The sequence below is a fragment of the Sminthopsis crassicaudata genome, chromosome 3 (genome assembly GCF_048593235.1).
Source record: "Sminthopsis crassicaudata isolate SCR6 chromosome 3, ASM4859323v1, whole genome shotgun sequence".
Lineage (NCBI taxonomy): Eukaryota > Metazoa > Chordata > Mammalia > Dasyuromorphia > Dasyuridae > Sminthopsis > Sminthopsis crassicaudata.
Genome location: NC_133619.1, coordinates 294,589,818 through 294,612,659, shown reverse-complemented (window position 1 = coordinate 294,612,659; position 22,842 = coordinate 294,589,818). Strand labels below are relative to the sequence as shown.

Here is a 22,842-nt window from a genome sequence, read left to right as displayed (position 1 = left end):
ACATTGCCCAGAAGAAAAGCCTCTGAGATTTTATTTTCCATGATACTTAAGGTAGACTCAGAGACTTTTTCTCACTGGGAGAAATTACCTGGACTATATTTCACAGAAAATTGCACATCTAATTATAGAGCAGCAGTATGGGAAGAAGGCTGATAGGAGGGGAGTTTTCTAGAAAGTGGAAAATATTAAAAGTTGCATTTTGGAGGTATGGTGGATAAAGACAAAGAGGCTATCTGCTGATTATAATTAAGCTAGAAATTTTACATGTGCATCAGAATGACCATGGCATCCTTGAAAAATCCAGGAGTTTTAGAAGAATTCTGTGTACCAAAGAAATACAGCTCCTCAAGAACCTATCATAGATTGACTTGAGGCAAAAGACACTGACTCTTGATTTTGTTGTTATTTCAATTGATTTGTTCTTTTTTAAATATTTTTTTAGTTTTATAATTATAATTTTTTTTGACAGTACATATGCATAGGTAATTTTTTACAACATTATCCTTTGCACTCATATCTGTTTCAAATTTTCCCCTCCTTCCCTCCAACCCCTCCCCTAGATGGCAGGCAGTCCCATACATGTTAAATATATTATATTATATCCTAGACACAATATATGTGTGCAGAACCAAATTTCTTGTTGCACAGGAAGAATTGGATTCAGAAGGTAAAGATAACCTGGGACGAAAAACAAAAATGCAAACAGTTTACACTCATTTCCCAATGTTCCTTCTCTGGGTGTAGCTGATTCTGTCCATCATTGATCAATTGGAATTGAATTAGCTTTTCTCTATGTTGAAGATATCCACTTCCATCAGAATACATCCTTATACAGTATTTTGTTGAAGTGCATAATGGTCTCCTAGTTCTGCTCATTTCACTCAGCATCAGTTCATGTAAGTCTCTCCAAGCCTCTCTGTATTCATCCTGCTTGTCATTTCTTTTTTTTTTTTTTTTTATATATATATATATATATTTTATAATATTATCCCTTGTATTCATTTTTCCAAATTACTCCCCCTCCCTCTATTCCCTCCCCCCGACGACAGGCAATACCATACATTTTACATGTGTTACAATATAGTCTAGGTACAATACATGTGTGCGAATATCATTTTCTTGTTGCACAATAAACATTAGAATCCGAAGGTACATGCAACCTGGGCAGACAGATATTAGTGCTAACAATTTTCATTCCCCTCCCAGTGTTTCTTCTCTGGGTGTAGCTACCTCTGTCCATCATTGATCAACTGGAAGTGAGTTGGATCTTCTTTATGTTGAAGATATCCACTTCCATCAGAATACATCCTCATACAGTGTTGTTGTTGAAGTGTACAGTGATCTTCTGGTTCTGCTCATTTCACTCAGCATCAGTTGATTTAAGTCTCTCCAGGCCTCTCTATATTCCTCCTGCTGGTCATTTCTTACCGAGCAATAATATTCCATAACCTTCATATACCACAATTTACCCAACCATTCTCCAACTGATGGACATCCATTCATCTTCCAGTTTCTAGCTACAACAAAAAGAGCTGCCACAAACATTTTGGCACATATATGTCTCTTTCCGCTCTTTAGTATTTCTTTGGGATATAATCCCAGTAGTAGCGCTGCTGGGTCAAAGGGTATGCACAGTTTGATAACTTTTTGGGCATAATTCCAGATTGCTCTCCAGAATGGCTGGATTCTTTCACAACTCCACCCTGCTGGTCATTTCTTACAGAACAATAATATTCCATAACATTCATATACCATAATTTACCCAACCATTCTCCAATTGATGGACATCCATTCATTTTCCAGTTTCTAGCCTCTAGAAAAAGGGCTGCCACAAACATTTTGGCACATACAGGTCCTTTTCCCTTCTTTAGTATTTCTTTGGGATATAAGCCCAGTAGTAGCACTGTTGGATCAAAGGGTATGCACAGTTTGATAACTTTTTGGGCATAATTCCATATTACTTTCCAGAATGGTTGGATTCTTTCACAACTCCACCAACAATGCATAAGTGTCCCAGTTTTCTCACATCCCCTCCAACATTGATCATTATTTTTTCCTGTCATCTTAGCCAATCTGACAGGTGTGTAGTGGTATCTCAGCGTTGTCTTAATTTGCATTTCTCTGATCAATAGTGATTTGGAACACTTTCATATGAGTAGAAATAGTTTCAATTTCATCATCTGAAAATTGTCTGTTCATATCCTTTGACCATTGATTTGCTCTTACCACTGAGCTGTGAGTTATGAAGCATGGTTCCTCCCCTAATATACCAGAGGTAGGAGGAGTGGAAGGAGGCAATTTGCAATGATTAATGGTAACATTCTCTATTTGCTAGCCATGGAGAGGAAATTAAGGACTAAATACCATATAAGTATAAGGGTGAGGTTCAACTGATTACTTGAGCTGTGTCAAATCTGAAGGCCACAAGTTCCAACATTCCCCTGTGGCTAAAATCTTATTAAAATGTAATTGGGAAATGTTTAACAAAATACGTCAAAATACAGTGCAACATACCTGCCCTACCATGTTTTTTATTTCACCCTTAACAAGTCACTTCATCTGTCTATACCTCAATTTCCTTAAATGCATAATGGAAATAATAATATGTATACTATCTACCTTAGGGGGTTGTTATAAGGATCAAATAAGAGTACCACATAAACATCAGTCATTATGATTATTACTATTATTAGTGCTATTATTATTATTAACTCAAATCTCTCTGTCTTTTCCAGTCTCATGAAAGACTATCAAATGCCTTGCTAAAATTCAAGTATATGATGTTGATAATATCGACCTGATCTAGTAAACCTGATTAAAAAAAAAAAGAAATGAGATTAATCTGACATGAACTGTTAATATTGAAATTATGTTAATTCTTTAGTTTTCTTATTTAATAAATGCTGATTGATTGGAGTTTATATATTTATAAACAACATTCACCTTACTTTATATCCTTAGCTCTTTTTTCTTCATTTATTTACTTGTTTATTTATTAATTAATTTATATTAATATTCTTTTCTTTTTTAAAAAGAGTTCCATTTCTTTCCCTTAACCTACAGATCCTCCTCCACTTATTGACTAGGCAAGCAATCATGATCACTGATTCCCTTTCTTAAAGTTTAAAGGCCATTCATTTAATAATAGATACCAGAATTTTAAAAGAATACAAAGCCAAATTATCAAACTATGGTTCTACTTGCTTCTCCTCCTCCTCTTCCTCATTCTCCTCCTTTTCATCCTCTTTCTTCTTTCTTTTTCTCCTCCTCCTCCTCCTCCTCCTCCTCCTCCTCCTCCTCCTCCTCCTCCTCCTCCTCCTCCTCCTCCTCCTCCTTCTTTTTCTTCTCTCTCCCCTTCCTTTTTCTCCCTCTCTTTCTCTTCTCTCTCCCTGGAAAATCAGATTAATATTTGACCTTTCACAATACTTTAATACCTTACTTGATTTGAGATAGTATAGTATGATAGGAGGAGTCAGGGAACCAGGGTCTAAATCTTGTCACTGAAAATATATCATTTAACCTCTCTGGCTCTCAATTTCCCAATCTGTAAAATAAGAAAATTGATCTAGATATCCTTCTGGAGCTCTCCTGCTCTAAATCATGACATGATAACTTTCCAAAAATCATCAATAATAAATCAGTAATCAAATCAACTGATCTTTCTTTCTTTTTCTTCTTCCTTCCTTCCTTCCTTCCTTCCTTCCTTCCTTCCTTCCTTCCTTCCTTCCTTCCTTCCTTCCTTCCTTCCTTCCTTCCTTCCTTCCTTCCTTCCTTCCTTCCTTCCTTCCTTCCTTCCTTCCTTTCTTTCTTTCTTTCTTTCTTTCTTTCTTTCTTTCTTTCTTTCTTTCTTTCTTTCTTTCTTTCTTTCTTTCTTTCTTTCTTTCTTTCTTTTTTTCTCTTTTTCTCTAATAGTCACGGACTAATAGAACCACAGACAAGATTCAGTCATGGACCTGATAAGTTCTACCTGCCTATACTTAAAGAAATTGCTTTAAAAGTTCTTTTGTTCTAACCATTACACTTTCAGTCAGTGAATAACCAACTCAGCAGAAAGATTTCTGACATTTTTTTAGACATAGACACCATAGATGCATGCTGTCATTGGCAGAAAAGAGAGTGGGTGGTAAATAAAGTGTGACAAACTGAGTTCAGGCATTTAAAGTTTCTGAATGTATAGTTTTTAATAGCTGAAAACTTTCTGTATCAGGTTGTATCTAAAGGACTAATTAACTTCATTTTCTTATTAAGGTGAAATCTTGTTCAAATGAACAATAGAGGCAATTCTAAGGAGAGACTGAAAAGAGATTCATGAAGCAGTGACATATGTGTTGAGAACAAACCCCTTAACCTTGATTTTAGCTATGTCTTTTTCAATACCAGCTGATTCCAGCTTTTCCTTTTCTTTTGCCTGATCTGTACTTCTTTCAACCAGTAGGCTCCCTGCCCACCCCATACAGCTATAACTACAGATCTATAACCCAAAAAAGTAGTGAAAACATTCCTGGGACAAGATGCATGAAAATCTGTCAAAGGTAACTGAGAAGGCCTATGCATAGGGCAGGGAGATAAAGGTAGCAGAAGACTAAGTTAGAATGGTATCTTTGTGGTTTCTTAATGTAATTAAGAATTCTTGCTAACTAGGCATTAAGTTCAGTTGTTTTTATGTTGCTAAAGGATTGCAGAACTCTATATTTTAGCACTCTGGAACAAAGCTCTGGTCACCCCATTAAAACTGTGCCCTCCCCCATTATCAAATTTGACCTATTTTAAATGTTCTGCCAGAAAAAAAAAAAGTATTTTTGCAATAACTTAGAAATAAATAGCTCATTCAATGCAATCTGGGATAAGATATATTTATTTTTGGTTTTAACAAGAGCAAAGCCAGACAGCTTTGTCAGCAAAAGAATGGAAAACATATTTATTTGAGTCTTCTCTCCTCTCTTCAATTGTAAAATGTAAATGCAAATGTAAAATACAAAGGTATTTTTCCACATAAGTATTTAATCTAGATGTTATTAAATAGTAGTAGGAGTAGTAACAAAACTAAACATTAAGGTTTAATAAAGATAGTATTACATTAATATAGATTTTTATATTATTTATATTTTTATTTATTATTATTTATATTAATATAGACTATTATATTAATAAAGATAAGATACTAACAATATTTGATAAAGTCTGTTTGCTAAAACTAAATAGCAGATTATTTCATTAGTGACAGATTTTTTCAGCTGTTCTCATCAAATCTTTAGAGGGTTTGCTTTGCAATGGTCTAGAAAACTCAGTCATTGCATATAGGTTGCCAGATTGCAAAGCAATCTCACTTGAATAATTTCTCCTGCTCAATTTAAGCTGTATTTTTAAGAGAAAATTTGTGAATTAATGTATAACCACATCTTAAACTCTTCTATTTTCCATCAGTATTCTTCCTTTTCCTTACCTCCAACTGGATTCCTTTTTAGAAAGCTATCAGTTAAATCCATAACTGAATATAAATTTCTTTAACAACAAGGTCATCATCAATGACTACTTCTTGTAGACTGCAGCAGAATAGCAAATGCTGAGCTAATTTACAACTATGTTGTAAACATGGTAACACAACAAGGTAACACACTAGCCAATGTGAGTATGCCTGATGCTAATTCACTTAAACACTAACAAGACTCACTAATACATAAATGCTACCAAGAATTCTCATATAGGTATCCTTCATATAGAAAGTCAATGTGCCAGCAATTTTCCCTGAGATGCATACATGATTCTGTGAAGGATGTGTATTATCAGGTTTGAGAAAAAAGCCTTTCCTTTCATGTCATTGTAACAAGATTATTGTTACTAAAATGCATATTACTTTGTGTAAAAATACTTTGGTGTACAAATTCTCCATTCATCTCTTGCCACTATTTAAATGGAAAACATGGTTTTCACAGGCAATTCAGAGCATCTATTTTCCAAGAAAAAAAGAGGGGAGGGGAAGGACTGAGATGAGATTCCACCACACTTTGGAAATGGTTCAAAGTCTCTTTTTTCCCCCTTTTCACATGGTAAAGTCTGATAAAATAGTCTCTTTGAGAATGTCCATGAAAGCATCTCTTCCCATCCAAATAAGAGGACTCTAAGAATGCTATTCCATTGAACAGAGGTGAAAGGAGAATTCACTTCATAAATAAGTTTGAGATAAGAAATTCTATTACAATTTAGAAATGGTTTAAAGTCTTACAGAATAGTGTTATTTTGAGATAGCAAGCTCATTTGCTATGTTCCCAGAATCTTTCTTTCTTTCTTTTTTTAAAGAATATTTTTCCCCCCTGAGGCTGGGGTTAAGTGACTTACTCAGGGTCACACAGCTAGGAAGTGTTAAGTGTCTGAGACCAGATTTGAACTCAGGTCCTCCTGAATTCAGGGTTGGTGCTCTACCCACTGTGCCACCTAGCTGCCCTCTAAAGAATATTTCTTGAAGGAAATTCAAGATTCTTGGAATTTTATCTCCTATGAAAGAGCTCCTCTATCCACGGAAAGAGAGAGGCAAAGAAACACAAAGAGACAGAGACACAGAGACAAAACCAGAAATAAAAAGACAAAGAACTTGGAGCTTCTCCGTACATTTCTGATTTTCCTCCTAAATCATTACTATTTTTATACAAATGAAATCTAGCTAAAGTGAATATCAAGAATAGCCTCAATGAGGAAAAGCAGCGATAGTAATTGGTCAATAAGCATTTATTAAGCACCAAATTTGTGATTGGTCCTGTGCTAAGTTTTGGCAATACAAATAAGGAAAAAAAAAAAAAGATCATCCCTATCCTCAAGAAAACAATCTAATGGGGGAAGACAGTGTACAAAAAGAAGCTGAAAACATGGAGGGGGGAAGCACCTGGGGATACAAACTTCATGAAATCAAAACTAAACTGAGGCACTGGTGAAAAATAAGGCATTTACCTGGAAAGTTTTGATCTAGCTATAATGAAAGACTTCAGAAGGAGCTTATTGCTCCATATTCCAGTGCTCAAAGCTGAATTAATCTACAAGGACATGAGAAAGCAGAGGAAGAGCTTATCCTGGGAGAGGTATCATGTTCCTAGAATCAAAACTACGCAAAATCTCTGATGAAAAATAAAAAGAAGTAACACAAAAGCCTTTGGGAAAGAGTAAGCTCCAGATAGCTTCAGAAATAATAGAGAAAGCACTTCAGGATGTAGGGCTGGGTGGCTCAGAGGTTAGAACACTGCACCTGGGATCAGGAAGTCCTATGTTCATTCAAATTTAATCTTAGACACCTCCTTAGCTATGTGATACTGTACAAAACACTTGATCTCCATCCACCTCAGTTTCCTCACCTGAAAAATGGGAATGATAATAATAAAACCTACTTCCCAAGGTTATGAGGATCAAAGAAGATAATATTTATAAAGCACTAACATAGTGCCTAGTACATAGAAGGTGCATAATAAATGCTTACTCTTTCTTTTCCCTCCAAGAATAAATTTTTCACCTATACATATGTATAGGTGTATTACTTATGTAATCTGTAGCTCAGAAATGCAAATCTAATCTCAAATGGACAGTCTTGGAGACTTATCAATAGTGAACACCAAGGGTGAGAATCTTGCTCATTTCCCTAAGGAACCATTAGCTCTCATGCAAGCATCAGGCTAATGAAATATCAAAAATAAGATAAGATTCTATTAAACTATGCAAAAAATGACTAAGGACTAGCATGTAAGCATATCGTCAAGACAACTTATCTTCTTCCTCCATTAGTCTCCACAACCCATAGTGATCTAGGTAGTATTCCATAATGGTGTCTCACACCCAAGTGGGAAATAAAAATTATGGTTATTAAGTAGTCTCATGGGGCAGTTAGGTGATCACAGTGAATGATTAATCTTCCTGATTCAAATCTACCTCAGATTACTTACTGTGTGACCCTGGCTGGACAAGTCATTTAGTCCATTTGACTCAGTTTCCTTGCCTATAAAATAAGCTAGAAAAGAAAATTGCAAATTACAACAGTATCTTTGGCAAGAAAACCCGAATGGGGTCACAAAATACTGAATATGACTGAGATGCCAAACAACAAGCAGTTTAACAAATTACTAGGCTCCCTTTCTGGATCATCTGATAGTTCTATAAATGGACATAAAAGAAATAGTATAACACTGATGGGAGATCCTTGGAGAAAACACTGCATTCTTCTGAACTATTTTTCTTGTTTCCCTATTTAAATTTTTTTTCTGTACATTCTCTCTCTCTCTCTCTCTCTCTCTCTCTCTCTCTCTCTCTCTCACTCTCTCTTTCTTTTACATTACCCTATGAATTATGTTGGAAGAGAAAAAAATAAGCTCTCATTCAAGCGTTGGCATCACTTTAAGCTACTTTTTTGAATTTCTACCCAGTGAATAATCTATCTGTGAACATGGAACATGGTCTCTCACTTCTCCAATGGGCCTCTCTAAACCTTAATCCATAGCCCATTAAATCTGAGAACATTTCAGTTCCATGATCATATATTCTTTTTTTTAATTTATTTTTTTATTAATTTTTATAATTATAACATTTTTTGACAGTACATATGCATAGGTAATTTTTTTTTTACATTATTCCTTGTACTCCCTTCTGTTCCGAATTTTTCCCCTCCTTCCCTCCACCCCCTCCCCTAGATGGCAGGCATTCCCATATATATTAAATATAGTATATCCTAGGTACAATATATATGTGCGAACCGAATTTTGTTGTTGGTGGTGTTGCAAAGGAAGAATTGTATTCGGAAGGTAAAAATAATCTGGGAAGAAAAAAAAAAAAGGCTCACAGTTTACACTCATTTCCCAGTGTTCCTTTTCTGGATGTAGCTGATTCTGTCCATCATTGAAATGATCATATATGCTTGGTAATCCTCCACTATTGCTCATGTATTAAGGAAAGACTTTTGGGTAGAATTTATGCTTCTATATCTCTTTTTTGGAAGGTATCATAGAGTCCTTTGGCAAACTGGTGACACTGTGGATCCCTCTTCTAAAAACTGTGTTCATTTGTAATTGAATTAAAACCAAATTTCAAATAGAGGTTAATGAAAATAAATATGCAATTTTCCCCCCTTCCAACTTCATGAATCCCAATTAAAAATCTCCTATTTTTAAAGGATCTCATAGTTTTTCAGAATTGTCAGAAGCACCAAATCACTACTTCATGAACACAACATAAATTGGATTCTGAATTTTCAGCGATATTGTATATATCCACAGGCCATAGGGAAAGGAGGGGGTGTCTTACCATCCGTGAATTAATAGGCACTTATTTTCTATTACATGCATATTGAGTAAGTGCTGTAACCATCCCAGATGTAAGGAGCTGATACAGATGAGATACAGAAATGTCTGATTACATCCTTCAGATCTCATGAGTGTTGATTGAGCAGCATAGTCCTTGATTACAGAGTCATCTGATAAGCAAAGATTTCCTCCAGGCTGTGTAACATTCCCTGCCAGACTAGAGGAAGTGGCATCTGACTGTGTGGTTTATAAACTGTGCATCACTAACTGTATTAAAAGGATTGACTGGCTATCTTTCAGCACTCTTTTCCTGCCCTTCTCTCTTGACTATTACTTTTCCTGTCTTGGGGAGAAGATGGTACTGGAGAGACAGAGGCTTAAAATTCAATTTTATTTTATTTTTAGTTTCTGATTCTCTCCCTCTCCCCTTCCCCACTCATTGAGAAGGCAAGAAAAACAAACCAATTTACAAAAACATAGTCATGCAAAACAGATTCCTTCATTAGCCATCAGTATGACAATTTGAGTCATACTCTGGATCCATTTTAAGTCATGACTTGTGATACTGACTTGAAAGGGTTTTTCCTGTCTTTTAAAAGGAAAGTATGTCTTTTCAGTATTGAGTAGATATAGCATGAATTGAAGATCTATAAATCACCCTGTATACCTAGTGTGTTAGTGGAAAAGGGCTTACTTAGTGACTGCTTCAAGTAGTGACTGTGTTGAGGGTTGAGGAGTGGGGAAGTAGATGGGGAGGTGCTCATGCTAGAAAGAGCTAAAGTCAGCAAAGCCTTACAAAAGTATTAATTCTTAGTTGTGGAATCTATTCATATCTTTATCTTATTTAAAAAAAATTTTTTCAATAGTATTTTATTTTCCAAATCCATGTAAAGACAGTTTTCAACATTCATTTTTGTAAAACTTTATGTTCCAATTTTTTTTTCATTTCCTTTCTTATCTTCCCCCTCCTCAAGACAGAAAGTAATCTGATAGGTATAATTTTTAAAATTTCCATATTTGTCATATTTTACAAGAAAAATCAGACCAAAAGGGAAAAAGTCATATTCACATTTTTATCTAAAGGATTTATTCCATCTGTTTTCATACTTAACTGCCTCAAATCTTGACAAATTTAATTTAGGAATAGTTTGCTGGGGACACAATCACTGAAACCTTGAAAATATTGTTACAAGTCTTTTCTCTACATCTTATCCTTAACTACATCCTTTTACCCTGGGATGCACTGGAGCCAGTTCTATTTACTGGCAAAAGCTAATTGCTATAAGTTATATAAGATAGATATATATGTGTATGTGTGTGTGTGTGTGTGTGTGTGTGTGTGTGTGTGTGTGTGTGTGTGTGTGTGTGTGTGTGTTATAAGTGTGAGTACACCTTGGAAATCAGCAAATGCTATATAACTTGTGGCTTGATATATTGTTTTGCTGATTGTCTAGACTTAAGAAAGTGATGGCTTATAAGTTAATAATGTAGGTTAAACCTGAAAGTTTATCAAATACTTCATAATTGTTTTTGTTTTTTCCTGGACAGACAATTGTTAAACATCTGTCAGTGTTGTTGATTATACTACTCAGTCCTTCACTATCCACTTCCTTCAACCACAGGAATTTCAATTGTTTTCTCTAAAATTATTTATGACATCCTAACCTCCAAATACAGTAGTCTTTTTTCATTCCTCATTCTCTCAGATTTCTCCACAGCTTTTCACAATGGTGACATCTCCCTAGGCAACAATGGGTAGAACACAGTCCTTAGAATCAGAAATATCCGAGTTTAAATTCAGTCTCAGATATTTATTGGCCATGTAACCTTGGACAAGTCAATTAATGTCTATTAGCCTCAGTTTCCTCAACTATAAAATGACAATCATAGCATTGTCATGAGGATAAAATCAGATAATATTTGTAAAGTGCTTTGCATAGTGGCATACAGTAAACACTTAATAATTGTTTCCTTTCTTCCTGTGAGATACTCTCTTAATATTCAACTTTAAAGACTACACATTCTTCTGGTTTTCTTAGCTCTCTGACTATTCTTTCTCTTTCTTACTGCCCAATTGAAGCTGATACCTGAAGGGAAGGACCCAAAAAATGAAAGGGATACTCCATATATTATTCACTTTCTCTTTAGTTCCTGTAATCCGGATTTAATCCTTTATCCAATTGCTATCAATAGTCATTGATAATTCCCTAATTTTCATCTTTAATGGCCTTCTATCAGATCTCTTCTTTCTTGTTCTGTCTATAGCTTTTGACATCCTTCCTCCCAACAAACACAGACAAAAATTACATGGAAGAGACCATCCTTCCCCCACTTTTCCACATAAAACAGAAATACCCAAGTGCACTTTTTTTTCTTTTACTCTGAAGATTTGATTTGGACTGCACCCTCTCAGAACATCCAATTTTATCCCCTGGTCTCCAGCAAAAAGCATAGCCGACCCACCCACCAAGGGTGACTTGGCAGGCCAGGGTCAGAAGAAGTTGCCTATCCTACTAGCCAATCGCAGAGCACTACTGTCCTATGCTGTTAACAGAACTCCTTTTCTTGGCCCTCACCTCTTAATCTGGATCATCCAAATGTGAGGGATATAAAAGACCCTTACCCAAAATGACTACTCAGAGATTACTCAACATAAAAAACAGAAAAGTTGTTTATTGAAACCTCTGGAGAATGAACTATCCCATCACAAGATAAGAAAGAGAAAACTCGTAGTAGGAGGGCTAAAGAAGTAGTAAAGATACACAACTTTTATACAAGAGATTACATCACAGTTAAGAGAGCATTGAGAAGTCGGGGGAGGCATCTAATTAGTTGTTGCTATTCAGAGAGATTGGAATGGAAGGTTTCTGTTTCCCCAAAATCACCTGATTTCTAGGAAACAGAAAATCAGGCCTTCAGGTTTAATCAAGCAGATAGTGGTCAAGCTAATAGACTAAATATCGATAAATGTCAAATACTGATAAATGTCATCAGCTCAGGTTAAGTAAATATGTTTATAGCTGGCCAAGGCTCAAGTAAATATGGGCCTGCACATATTATACAGATCATAGGGGAAATACAGAAATAATGAAAATAAAATACAGAAAAAGAATTCATATATTCCTGTAAGTTCTTCACCTTATCTCTCTATTCCACACACAAGGCTTGATGAGCCCACCACATAAGCATAGTTCAAGAGCACATTAACAAATAGTGCCCCTTTGGATTGAGCATGCTTGAGTTACCTGGCTCTCTCTTACCTGGGCTTCATCTTCAAAGACTTGTGTGCCTTCTGTTTGTATCTGAGCATCCCTCTTAGACCCATTCTTCACAGAGAGGGAGGCTGAGAGTCTGATCTCAAGGCTGGTCAGAGAACCCAACCTGGTGCCTACCTTGAATCAGATCCCAGCCATCTCTCTGAGAAGCCACAGATCCCAGATGAGCCCCCATAAACTGTGTGGGATTGGTGCAAGACCCTCTTTCCCAAATTAACTAATCAGAGACATCTTCAGGTACAAAGAGAAAGCATTTATTTAATCCCTGCAGGGATAGGTCCAGACACATCTGGAAGCCATCCCAACTCCCTTCATGTGTTCTTGGAACCTGTCCAGATTCCACCTTGTCCAGGTCTTAAAAAGCAAAATACCTGAGACTAAAAAGACATAACCATCCTTGACCAATGATCACCTATGTTGTTTGCCTCCCATAGGTCACATCACTTCCTGCAATTTCACTAACATCCTGCATCCCAGGGTTCTAGATTGGGAATAGAGATCATGTGACTTTCTGAAATCTGAGGCTCAAGGTCTCATCTTCCCACTCTGGGTATAGGGATCGTGTGACAGTCTCAATATTGAGAAATACTTCATCCCATCAGTTCCATTCAAAGTGAACAGAACTAGGAGAACATCTTTTCCTTCTTCCTTTCCCTATATCATCCTCCAACTCCTACCAAGTAGTTGTTTCTTAGCAGTTTCAAATAGAATGTCATACTTCTCCAATTTTAGGAATTTGGTCCCTTTTTAACTTGCTCAGTAATTACAGATGATCCCTGAAGTATGGCCAAATTTCTTGCTCCCACCACTAATTCTGAGGTTCCCCAGCATCTCTTTCTGTTCCTGAACTTGCTCCCATCTGACTGCTGAGGCCACTACTACCATGCTGCTTTTCTGGACAAGTCCCTCACAGCAGAACTCAGCTTTTGTACTTTCTATACTGTCCTAGGCAGGCAAAAATGATTCACTATGACTTTTCTTGGTTTTCCTAATTAGAATTCAATTGAGGTTGTTGTGGAGAAGATGTGTGGAGAGAAGTGGGCAAAAATGCTGATTTGTACTTCACCTTGATTCTGCCCTAATCCAACCATTTTAAAAAGCAATAAATAATCTGGCTAGGAAAATGCCTAAAAAATTCATATCTTTGACCCAATATCCCTCTGGTAGGCATATACCTTGTCAAATATGAAAAATAAATTACCAAAGAGCCCACAAAAGTTAAAGCAGAAAGCTTTAAAAGAAAGAAAGCTTTAACTGTCAACTCTGAAGAATAATATAAAACAAAATTTTAAAAGCTCATGAAAGTTATAGGCAAAAAAATCTTCTTTATTCTTTTGGAATAGAAAAACTTGACACAAATGCTGTAGCCTGGTCTAGGACTAAGGAGACCCAAGGCAATCAAGCTAATCCTTGATATATCTAGAGGTAGCAAGACAAAGAATGTAAGCAGTGAATTGTAACAGGGGCAGTGAAATGTAACAGCAACAATGTGGCAAGTTTGCCTAGTAACAAAAAGTCTATTCATAGCAGGGCTTCATGACTGGAATGCAACACTTGCAGGTGCTTGCCCAAGTTTAGGGACCACCTGGGGCTGGTTAGAGTCAGGTCTGTGATTTAGCTCAGGGGGAGTGAAAACTATTATTATTATGCTATAGTTTGGTTGTTGGGCCTTCACTTTGGAAAACAAGATGTTTCCTAATGGAAAGAAAAGAGAGGAATGGTCTTGGCATGGGGGTCCTGACAATTTATCAGTTGATTTCTTCACTGTGCAGTTCTAATCTACATGTACTACTTATTCTTCCCTTCAAATATTTAAACTATACCTTGAAACTCACATCCCAGCTGTTTCCAAACAGAAATTGGATCTAGATTTGTACTATCAGTTTCTTTTCTTAGATGATCACTTTCCTTCCTAGATTCTCCTTTATTGTCTGTAAATGACAGAGGAAGTCCTCAGGAGATTGCCTCAGTGATAGACCTATTTTCATTGGCTTTAAGCATCTTGCCCCACAGTACAAACGTCCAATTACTCTTTGGATACTCAGACCCAATTTTGGACTTAGGAAGATTCTTGAAATCTGGAACTTTGAAAATGGCCACTTTTTGTTGTGACTTTTCATATAGACACGTTCATGTTAAAAGCAGTCCTGTGCTCTAAAAAAGAAAAGGAAAGTTGGGCTTCTGTTCCTCTTTCGCATTCTTGACCTGGTTTAACTTTAATGAAATCTCTAAAACCAAAGTTTATAAATTAGATCTCCTCAAAGTGAGAAGCATCCCTTTTAAAAAAAGTTACTTCCTATACAAATAGCATTTGTTATTGTTTCCACCAGAGAAAATGCTTAAAATACTAGATTAATAAGCCTACATAATTGCAGAAAACATAAAACCTCTCATTACATTCTCCTGAAGATAAAGAGACTTTAGTAAGACTACTTTACAGATTTCTCATTTACTTTGGACTATACTGTCTAAGTCACTCTCCAGATCAGTCTGGCATTGTTTAGACTTTAGTCTTCAACTACAGCAGACTCTGGGAGAAGCTCTTCTCCAAGAAATGGTGTTGTTTTGGAAAAAATTCTCATTAGGTGAAAAAGGGATTCAACCAAATGATCTGTGAGACCTCGGAATCCCTTGCTGTTCTAGATATATGGATACCCTTGGAGAAGGGTAGGGGGAAAAATTGTTTTGGACTATCTTCTCACTAGCCTCAGGAAAGTTTGGAGCCACAAATTTGTCAGTAGGTAGATCACTGACAAGTTTAGGGGACATCAAAATAGCACAGGATAAGAGAGTAATAAAAAGGAGGCAACTGGTCTCTTATCTGTCTAATTGTATTCTACTGTCTGTACTTTGAAATCAACACCTAGAGTTCAAAAACAGTCTGTCTCCTTTTTCCTGTCTTCTCACCCGTTTCCAAAATGCTTTTCTGGACTTCTCCTCTACCATAAACTCTAGCTTCCTGAGTTTATGAAATCTAGACATGATAATAGAAAAAAAAATTTTTTTTAAAGATGAATTTCATGGTGAGGGTGAAAAAGCCTTTAGAACCCTATCAATTCAAAGATCTTGACTCCAGAAAACCCATGGTGAGACAGGATAACCATCTTCTAAGAGAAGTAAAAATCAAAGTAAAGTTTGAGACATTTTTGAACAGTGCTGAAATTTGGTTGTTGTTTTTTTCCCCGAATATATATTTGATACAAGGTTTCGTTTCAGGATTTATGATGAAAAATATTTCTCACCTTCAGAGAGGGAACTGATAAAGTCTGAGCGCAGACTAACAAACATTTTCACTTTGTTTTTCTTGCTTTTTTTTTTTTTGCAACATGGCTATTATAGAAATGTGTTTTGCGTGATTTCACATGTATAATTAATATCACATTTCTTGCCTTCACAATAGATGAAGAAGGGGGGAGGGGAGAAAATTCAAAACTCAAAATTATATTAATACTAAAAATAAACAAATGAAACAAGGTTTTGCTTCGCTTTCTTTTTCTCAATGGGTAAGGAAGATGGGGAAAATGGAATTTGTGTTACCTGAAAAAAAATTTAATTAAAAAACAAATTTTGCTTGTTTCAAACTATAGCGGCGGACTAAACACCAGGCGGCGCTTCCACATCGCAGCTCAAGACTGCTTCAGCTATTGGTCAGACTCATAGATAAAGGTCCCGGAAGGGGGAAAAAAAAAAAAAAAAAAAAAGAGTACGAGGAAGTTTCTCGGCAGGAGCAAAGTGGTCGGGGTTGGACTAGGAAGGTCTGGGGTGGAGCTGGGTGTTTGAGAAAGAGTTGGGGGTGGGGAGAGAAAAAGAGAGAGAGAGAGAGAAAAAAAAAACAGCTCTCGCTCTCTCTCTCTAGGGTTGGGCTTTGTTCCATTGGCCGAAGTGGAGCTCACAGGCGGGGCCAGCTCCTCGGTAAATATAGACTCCCCGGGAGCCTAAGGTTGCACAACTGCCCAGTAGCTGTTTAGTACTGTGTCTGTAAAACCTCTGGGAAGAGACCCTCCGTCGTTTGCCGCCGGGCCCCGTGTCATGGTGCCAGCCTGACTGAGGAGAGGAAGCTCCCGGGAGACGAATGAGGAACCACCTCCTCCTGCTGTTCAAGTACAGGGGCTTAGTCCGCAAAGGGAAAAAAAGCAAAAGACGAAAATGGCTAATTTCGTGATCCGCTCCGCCACGCCCGCCGACTGCAGTGATATTCTCCGGCTAATCAAGGTAGCCCCCACCAATCTTCGGGAGATTTAGTTTCTCGTTTTCTTGAATTTGAGCTTAGACTTTAGAATTGGAGAGGACCTCAGACGCCCAATAGTCATCCTCTTCTTCTTCCTTCCCCTTTTTTCAGATGAGGAAACAGAACCAGAGAGTTTAACTGTTGCCCAAAGTAAGAAAGAAAGGGGGAGGGGAGAGGAAGAAAGAAAGATGGATGGATGGGTGTCAAGTAGAACTAAGGTTAGAAATACAAACAAGATCGTTAGAGACCAAAGACGGGAAGAAATTGAGGAGGGCCGGGACTCCCCCAAACCAGCGCACTTTCCACTTCCCCTACCTGGGGACTGGCTGTGTAACCCGAGCATTGCAACCTCTCACACCCGTAACTAGAAGATGGCTGGATTTCCTGCCTCCCTCTTCTGGCTGAAATCTAGGCGTTTTTTTCTTTCTTTGTTTCTTTCTCTCTTTTTTTTTTTTCCCCTTTAGTTTCAGGTCATTTGCGTGTGTTTAGAGTTGACCAGGAAACTGGCTACAATCCAGTTCTCCCTTAGGCTAGTCCTTCTCCTCCCCCTCCTAGAGTATAGTCATTGGCTCAGAGCCTGAGCCCTGACGTTGCAGGTGCCGAGTAAATAACCCTGCCTCTTTCTAGCTGACTCACTTTTTTATCTATCAGAGAAAGACAATCTCAGATTCTTATGTTATTTTTTATTTCTCTTTTCTCTCTTCTTCTATTAGGAACTAGCTAAATATGAAGAAATGGAAGAACAAGTAGTGCTAACTGAAAAAGGTAACTTATTTGATGTGAGATTTGTCAAATAACTTGGTATCTTTCACATTAGCCATTATTTCTATCTGTCTTTGTTGGCCATTCTTGTAGATTTGCTTGAAGATGGGTTTGGAGAGCATCCTTTCTACCACTGCCTGGTTGCAGAAGTGCCAAAAGAGCATTGGACACCTGAAGGTAACAAGACTTTGGCCTATAAGTCCAGTTGCTCTTCCTGTTCCCCCTCTTTTTCCCTACCCCACCCCAGTAGCTAATCAGAAAGAGACAGGATGTTGATATAATGTCTAATTTTTGGTTAGAACTGTCGGCTAATTCAAAAGTTGAGTGTGTTTTTGGGAAGGTGGCCAGAAATAAGGCAAGCCAATGTTGAAACTAGGAAAAAAAAAGAAAAGTTGATGTAATGCCGTGCTAAAAAAAAAAAAAAAAATAGAGTGAGATAATTTGTCAGCAAAAATGCCCTACATATTCCCCGGAAAATTGGGTATGATGTCATTTGATGTAATTCAATTTCATAAAATGGTTCTTCTTGTTTGACCCTAACATAACCTTTTCTGTAATCGTGTTGAATCACATTTTTTCTTTAATTTGTCCCAATCTTCAGGTTACAGTCTCTAGCTTCGCCATGTACATGGCCCTTCCGTGTACATGGATGGGCGGGGAGGTAACTAAAAGATCCGTTACTCAATAAAGTAGATGATCATGATAAATGAGGTAAGGCCTAGAGGGACAAGTCCTCTTCCCACACAGTATAAAATAAATAAACAAAATAAAACAATACAAAACAATAACACGGTAGATCAGAAACTCCATTATACTCTCTTCCTGTTTGTGTTTACAAATCAGGGTGAACTTGGCTAATGAGTTTAATTTGATAATTGACTCCTAATGTTTGGGTTATTGGTAAATTCTAAGAGCTGTTAGCTGCTTGGAGTTGCTGGCTCCTTTTGTTTACTAAATGGGAATCCAGCTAAAAAGGGAAGCTCTCTTTGAAATGGGGGTGGAAGAATGGGGAAGTGGGAGGGAGTTTCTCCCAAGTTGGGAATTTTGAAGGGGAGGGTATTTCTGTTTTTCCCCAAAAAATATCTGTTCCTTAGGGTAAAGGAAAGAAAGAAGCAGCACTTTCACCTACCTGATGGAGATTAAGAGTGAAGTGCTAATGGGAGGTACTAGGAGGTTGCTTAGCAGCTGTTTATCTGCTTCTTAGTGCCTTGAAAAACTGGGGAGAGTAAATTGGAGAACATGTAAATTTTTTTAAAAAGTTCTTGAATTAGCTGAAGTTACTAGCATGGTATTCTGACTTCAAGGAAGTAGAGTTCATGAGCTCCTTGTACTTAATATTCTGAACTGCCGTGTAAACCTAATTTATATTCACAAGTGGACATACCAGTAACTCAGTAGGATGTGAATAATGTCTGTGTTTACATAAAGGTCATAGCAGCTCAGCTCTTTCAAGCCATTAAAACTGTCAAACTTTCTGTGAGGGATCCAGGAGATTGCAGAATGGGTCATATATAAGACAAAGCTGTTATTCAGAAATATCAGAATTCTTCCCTTGCCTCCAGCTCTAATGTGTGCTTCTTGCAAACTCTTGAGACCAGCGGAGTAGCCTAACAATGGACCATACTGTTCTAGCATAACAACAGCTGATAGCTGCATGCAGAGACTGTCCGATAGCAGCTTAGTTTTCAGATCCATGCATGTAAAAATTTTAAAACCTGTAAACATTCTTCTGAGTGTGTGGCTACAAGTGCTGTGGACTTTTTTTTCCTCTGCTCTTTTATTTTTTTACTAAAAAAGAAATTCTGTGATGCTTTGTTTCAGGATACAGCATTGTTGGCTTTGCTATGTACTACTTTACTTATGACCCATGGATTGGGAAGCTGTTGTATCTTGAAGACTTCTTTGTGATGAATGAGTTCAGAGGTATGGAGGAAATCAGGGGAATATGCCTAAAAGGAGATTTAGGAAGTATTCTTTCATTCATCTCCCCCGTCTATTTGTCTTTAAAATAACCATTGTTTGAACAATTCTTTCCTGATCTTTCCTAGGGTTTGGCATTGGTTCTGAAATTCTGAAGAACCTAAGTCAGGTAAGTCATTTTTCTTTTTGTATTCTTCAATCTTTAAAGATTCTGAAATTTTACTAGAGTTCCTGAAATAGTATTCAACACAGAGCATTGGGAAGCAAGTCCATTATTTGGGGGGGGGGTTGGTTTGATTTGGTTTTTAAAACACAATCCCTCTAATAGGTTGCAGTCAAATGCCGATGTAGCAGTATGCACTTCTTAGTGGCTGAATGGAATGAGCCCTCTATCCAGTTCTACAAGAGAAGAGGAGCTTCTGATCTGTCCAGTGAAGAAGGATGGAGACTTTTCAAGATCGACAAAGAGTACTTAGTAAAAATGGCAGCAGAAGAGTGAAAAGTGCTAGCATCAATGATGACAAGTTCTATTCCTGAACCAGTCTACGTAGAATAAATTCTCAACTTCTTGCTTTCTATCCTGTTTTGTAGTCAAGTCATAGCATGAGCAGTCATTCAAAAGCTTTATTACCAGTGGCGTTGTAGCATGTTTGTTCCTGGGATCTGGTGCTAAAACATCAGGTCTGTGGGCAGTTTGGAATCAGACTTTTCTGTGAGCATCTTCTCATAAACAAGGTGGTGTCATCTTAAAATGTAAATGAATAAAACTTCATTCTTGTGAGTCATTAATGTGTACAATGTACACACTGGTACATAGAGTTTCTGTTTAATTGTCTTTTTTTTTTTAAATAAACTAGTCTTCAATTTAATTGCAATTTTGTTAGGTATATTCTTTTTAAATAATCATTGTGGATTTTTGTCACCTTTTTCCCCACAAGAGTTCACTGTTAACTAAGAAAAAGGAAACTAAAGCACACTACTTAAGCAGAAACTCTTCTCAGATGGCCAAAATTGAATTTGAAATCCAACTAGTACTTTATACATAATCTATTTTTTGGGGAGTCCAGACCAGATTCCATGGGGGAAGGGAATAGTTAGTTTGGTAACTCCCTCCACATATGCAGATTAGTAGCAGGTTTTAGGGAGCTGGCAAGGGCACTGAGAGCTTAAGTAATGTTTTTTCTTCCAAGGGCCATTTGGGGTATTTATAACATTATTTGAGGATCATACAAAATTATCAATAGTAGTAGGAAGTTGTTGTCCCTAGCTTTTAGCTCATCATCACCCACAATTGCCTTAGCACATGATTTCTCAGACGTCATACACACTACTGACCAGACATTTCTCATTCCTGGCTTAAACTTGGATTTTAGAGTAAATTCTTTCTAACTCCAAGATTTGCCCTCGGTCTATTATACATATATAAACATATATATGTAGACACATGCACATGTGTATATATAGCTATATAATGTTAATGTGTATATATTAACTATATACACGTTATATATGATATGTATGTCAATATAACTTCATAAGAAACTAATTTATTCAAGGTTGGTGGATTTCTATCAGACCAGTCCTTTATGGACAATTTTCTTGGGAGATGCTATCTAGGAAAAACTCCTGAAAAAAATGGTTTTGGAAAGAAGACAGTGTACAACTGTATTCTACAGGCCACAAAACTAGTTACCCTCTGGGACAGTCCAACCCCATATGGAGAAAAATTATATGCTCTATTTTAGGCGTAAGCCTGCCAGGAATAGTTTTATGAGTTGAAAATTAGTCTAAATTCTAAGCATTTTTCCACTTAGAAGTCCAAACTGGCAGAATCTCTTTACACCCTAAGATATCTCTAATGCAAGCCATTTAAGTTAGAATTTTTAACATTCCTGGACAATAGATAACATTCTCTAGTCAAAATTGATAAATGGTTCCCAGTATAAGTAAAAGAATAACTCCTAGAACCATTTAATCCTTATTATACTAGTTCCTTTCAGAAGTCTCAGGTCAGAAATGAACTCAAAAAAAAATGTTTTCATTAATTAATCTTTTTTATTTTTTTAGTTTAGCCATTACCCTTTCAAGGGGAAGAATACTGCACTTAAGTGGATGAATCAAGGGCATTTTAGCCTTTTAGGAACAGCAATCTTATTTTGTATTTGAGAAAAAAAGTTTCTTTGCAAGTTTTCATTCTGTACACCTCAAAGAAAATTGTCAGTTTTTTTTTTTTTTTTTTTTTTTTAGGGAAGGCAAAAGATACAGCAAAGGAAATTATTTTGGAACTTAGAAGCTTTGTTCTAGGGTTGATTGAACAAATTTTTTATTTTGTTTCAAAAGAAAATTTCTAAGTTCAATAGTCCATTCTCTGTTTGGTGCTTCCTATTATCAACTTAGTCAATATAAGATACAAAAGGCCAAAACATCAAGCTATGGCCAAATTCCATTAGAGTTGATGGAAACTGGGCCAGCCTCAGATTAACCTAGTAGTTTAGGTGCAATGTTGGGGTAAATGAGACCATTGTAGGACATTGGTAAATAATTTAACAAAAGGAAATTTACTTAGCCATAACAGAGATTACTCAGATGATATAGCAGTAATTGAGGTATATGTAGCTTCCCTATCTCAGTGTTGGCCAAGCTGGTCAAAAGCTGAATCCTCATTTTGTATTTATGTCACTAGACCTAGTTGGAGCCTTAGTCACCCAGAATCAAGTAAGTCTCAATTAAATCCTAAAGATAACTTTAATAAAAGTTAAGGAAAAAATAATAGGCTTACATAGCAGATATTGTTCCTAACACAGCCTAAATCTAAATTTTTGAAAGCCCACCTCCATAGACATTCAATAGCAAATAAACATAATAACCTTGCATTTGACAAGAGTAAAAACTTAAGATTTGGAGATAAGAATTCATTATTTGGTAAAAATTTTTGGGAAAATTGGTCTAGCAAAAACTGGACATGCACCATTTACCAAGATAAGGTCAAAATGGATACATGACCTAGATTATGAAGAGAGATTTTACAAGAAAATTAGAAGAACAAGGAACATATTACTTATCAAATTTATGGAGAGGCAAAGAATTTGTGAATAAACTAGAAATAGAAAGCAAAATTAGATATAAAATGAATAGTTTTAATTGAATTAAATTAATTTTTTTTAACAAATAAAATGTAGCCAAGATCAAAAGGAAAGTAGAAAAATAGGAGAAAACTAAAAGAACTGATAAATAGATGTATAGTAAGAAGGGAGAGAAGAAAGAAAGAAAGAAAGAAAGAAGGAGAGAGAAAGAAAGAAAGAAAGAAAGAAAGAAAGAAAGAAAGAAAGAAAGAAAGAAAGAAAGAAAGAAAGAAAGAAAGAAAGAAAGAAAGAAAGAAAGAAAC

General features: G+C 36.5%; 1 protein-coding gene across 1 annotated transcript; it reads left to right on the top strand.

The window, feature by feature from the left end:
- The first annotated feature begins 16,222 nt into the window (after window positions 1-16,222).
- Window positions 16,223-20,326, top strand: SAT1 (spermidine/spermine N1-acetyltransferase 1). Its single transcript, XM_074300920.1, has 6 exons — window positions 16,223-16,759; window positions 17,489-17,540; window positions 17,631-17,714; window positions 19,359-19,460; window positions 19,586-19,626; window positions 19,786-20,326. The coding sequence occupies exons 1-6, from the start codon at window positions 16,694-16,696 to the stop codon at window positions 19,954-19,956; spliced, it is 516 nt and encodes a 171-aa protein (XP_074157021.1). The 5' UTR covers window positions 16,223-16,693; the 3' UTR covers window positions 19,957-20,326.
- Window positions 20,327-22,842: the final 2,516 nt, after the last annotated feature.